Here is a 2,896-nt window from a genome sequence, read left to right on the forward strand (position 1 = left end):
CCCCCCCTACGGAGTCAGAGGCTAGGTGGCGTTATTCACCAGACAGGAGCTAAAGTAGCCTAACGAGTCAGAGGCTAGGTGGCGTTATTCACCAGACAGGAGCTAAAGTAGCCTAACGAGTCAGAGGCTAGGTGGCGTTATTCACCAGACAGGAGCTAAAGTAGCCTAACGAGTCAGAGGCTAGGTGGCGTTATTCACCAGACAGGAGCTAAAGTAGCCTAATGAGTCACAAAGCTAGGGAAGCTACTGCAGCAGTTTCACACTCTTTAGGGGAAAGTTGAACCTCTCTGGAGTTTTTTTTCCCCACAACTTATTAGCTAAAATGTACTGTAGGTGTCCCTAAAAACTTATATGATGACCTGGTTAAGTTCTTTATCCATGATAGTGACTTCTACAGTGGAAAGAAAGCAGAAACTTCCTAAACCCACCTGGAAAATAAAAACATTCAGCCGGTATTTTCTTACCGAGTGGGGGACGTCTCTCTCTTTAATCTGCAGAGCCAGAATCCCCATCTTCTCCTTCTCTGGATCAGTTGGATCAATACCTGTAAACAACAACCATCTTTAATCTGAGCGCTGCTAGAATCTTAGTCTGTTATATAACTTCTTTGGAATACCGCTGTTAAGAGTGAGGACCACAAACAGGTGATTACTTCGCTGGCTTTCTACAGTAGTTTAGGCTCTTTGTGGCAGACTGACAAAATGTCCGTCTTTTAGAAACTGAGAAAGATCTTATCTGTGGCCTTTTGGAGATCAAGAATGTCCCAATCCAATATTAATATTGGATAGCAGTCTGATTTTAGCCCAAAAAATTGTTGTTGACGATTGTTCTCTTTTATTAAAATCACTTGATAAAGGCTTTTCTACCATTCAACAGTACAAAATAAGTAAGAAAAGTATGTATGATCTGTGCTGATATCCTATTGCTATCGATCAAATCTTAAAGCTGCAGTAGTGTTATCGGAAATAAAAAAGTTGTATTGGGACACCCCTAGTGAAGACAGATGATAGACAAGACCAAAAACAGATTAAAACTCCATTAAGAAACCAATAAAAATTTCTACAACTTTAAAGCTAGATACAGAGAAATAAAAGATCACTCTAAACGTATTCCATGCATTGCTGTCAAAGTCAATCCAGAACACAGTGGATCAGAGGATGAAAGTCCTAGGTCACAGCATCTGTTGTTGATTCAGCTCCAGTGCCTCATCTGCTCAGGGGAAGAACATACTCTGGTGTCCTTGTCTCCAGGGCCTCTGGCCGTAGAAGTCCAGTCCTCCACTCTGGGTGTCCAGAGGGTCAGGGGAAGGGTAGGTGGTTCCAGCCTGGACACAAAGGATCCAAACAGTTCCTTAGATGAGCTTAGAACGATCAACCAGCAATTCGCACAGGGTCTTACCTGGCAGAGCTGCTGGGCCATCTGCTTCCGGTCCTGGCTGTAGCAGGCGGCCTGCTGGTAATAGAAACCTGGGTTCTGGGTCTGGATGGCGGTCAGACCTAACTTTATCGCCTCATCGAACAGCTCGCCGAAAGACTGGAACCTGTTAGGAAGCAGAAACCAGACCTGAGAACCAGACACCCAGCCGCGCTCGCCTCCAGCTCTGATGATACCGTAGACTGTGATAACAGTTCGCCCTCACACACCGCCTTCTAACCTCATTACTGACATCACAAAGAGTCACACGCTCTGACAGGAGGTCAACAGAGCATCAGATGTTCTGAGGCAGACGCTCTGCTCTGTCATTACTCATCAAAGGGGACTGATACTAAAAAGGTGAACAGGTAAGTATTCAGATTACTGAGGCCTCATGGTGTGTTCAAGTGCAGTGTGTTTCTCACTGTTTAGACATCCACGCCGAGTGTTCAAAGGCCAGCTCAGCACTGCCGATCTTCTTCTTACACAGGTCGATGTGCTTCCTGAACTGAGCTATAGCGTCCAGAGGCGTGTTGTGCTGGAAACACAGACGGCAGATCTGCAGAGACACAGAGAGAGAGGTGAGACCAGGGGCTGGGCAGACGCTGACCACGCAGCGGACCACTGAGTCAGAGCAGGCGGGAGTAAAGGTCTGCAGCTTCAGGCTGACCTCTGAGCAGGTGACCTGGTAGCAACGGTTTAGTAAGCCACTTCCAAAGACCCAGAGGAGCAGAGACTAACCTTATAGTTGATGAATCCTGCCATGGTTTTGATCTCCAGCATGTTGGTCTCATGGGCTCTGAGCTCATGCACCAGACTATACGCAGCTCTGTAGTACCTGCAGCAACAGAGGAGAAGATCAGAGCTAGCTACAGTCCTTAGCCTTAACCATCACTTTATGGTCTGTTCTAGGAAACATCAGGGGCTCAGATCCGATCAGCAGCCCCACAGGAAGCAGGAAGGATCATTTCACAGCACACAGGGAACCAAACCCACTCCATCCCCGTCCACCACCCCCTAACTACCACTGAGGCCCCCCTCAGTGTGGACACCACCTGGATAGAAGGTGGGGGTCTAAACGAGAATGGGACACCCTCTGCCCTCCAAGGGAAATACAAAGCAGCCGTTGGCATGGCAACCAGCCTCTTTGTGTGTGGCTGTAGCTCTGTGTTGCAGCTGGACATTAAATCAATAGCCCTTTTCTTAAAAATACATTTCTGCATTCAAATCAAACCATTTCAAAGAGCATCTTCCCCTCAGGGATCAATGGCGTCTTTTTATTTTTCCCAAACCAACATTGAAATGCCAGTGTTTCCAGGGCTAACCTTTAACCCGTCTGCAGCAGCCAGGGCTAACGTTAGCCCGTCCGCAACAGTCAGTGCTAATGTTAGCCCATCTGTGGCAGCCAGGGCTAATGTTAGCCCGTCCGCAGCAGCCAGGGCTAATGTTAGCCCATCTGTGGAAGGCAGGGCTAATGTTAGCC

At 47.5% G+C, this 2,896-nt stretch overlaps 1 protein-coding gene across 1 annotated transcript in view; it reads right to left on the reverse strand.

Annotated features, from left to right (window-relative positions):
- trappc11 (trafficking protein particle complex 11) overlaps positions 1-2,896 on the reverse strand; it is a 14,942-nt gene that overhangs the window by 10,009 nt on the left and 2,037 nt on the right. The window contains exons 2-6 of the mRNA XM_015398880.1: positions 2,155-2,251; positions 1,839-1,972; positions 1,399-1,540; positions 1,231-1,324; positions 465-544 (exon numbers count right to left, since the gene is read on the reverse strand). Coding sequence (XP_015254366.1) covers positions 465-544; positions 1,231-1,324; positions 1,399-1,540; positions 1,839-1,972; positions 2,155-2,251 — 547 coding nt within the window. The remainder of the gene's footprint in view (positions 1-464; positions 545-1,230; positions 1,325-1,398; positions 1,541-1,838; positions 1,973-2,154; positions 2,252-2,896) is intronic.

This window comes from Cyprinodon variegatus, unplaced genomic scaffold (assembly GCF_000732505.1).
Source record: "Cyprinodon variegatus isolate N-32 unplaced genomic scaffold, C_variegatus-1.0 Scaffold969, whole genome shotgun sequence".
NCBI classification, from domain to species: domain Eukaryota; kingdom Metazoa; phylum Chordata; class Actinopteri; order Cyprinodontiformes; family Cyprinodontidae; genus Cyprinodon; species Cyprinodon variegatus.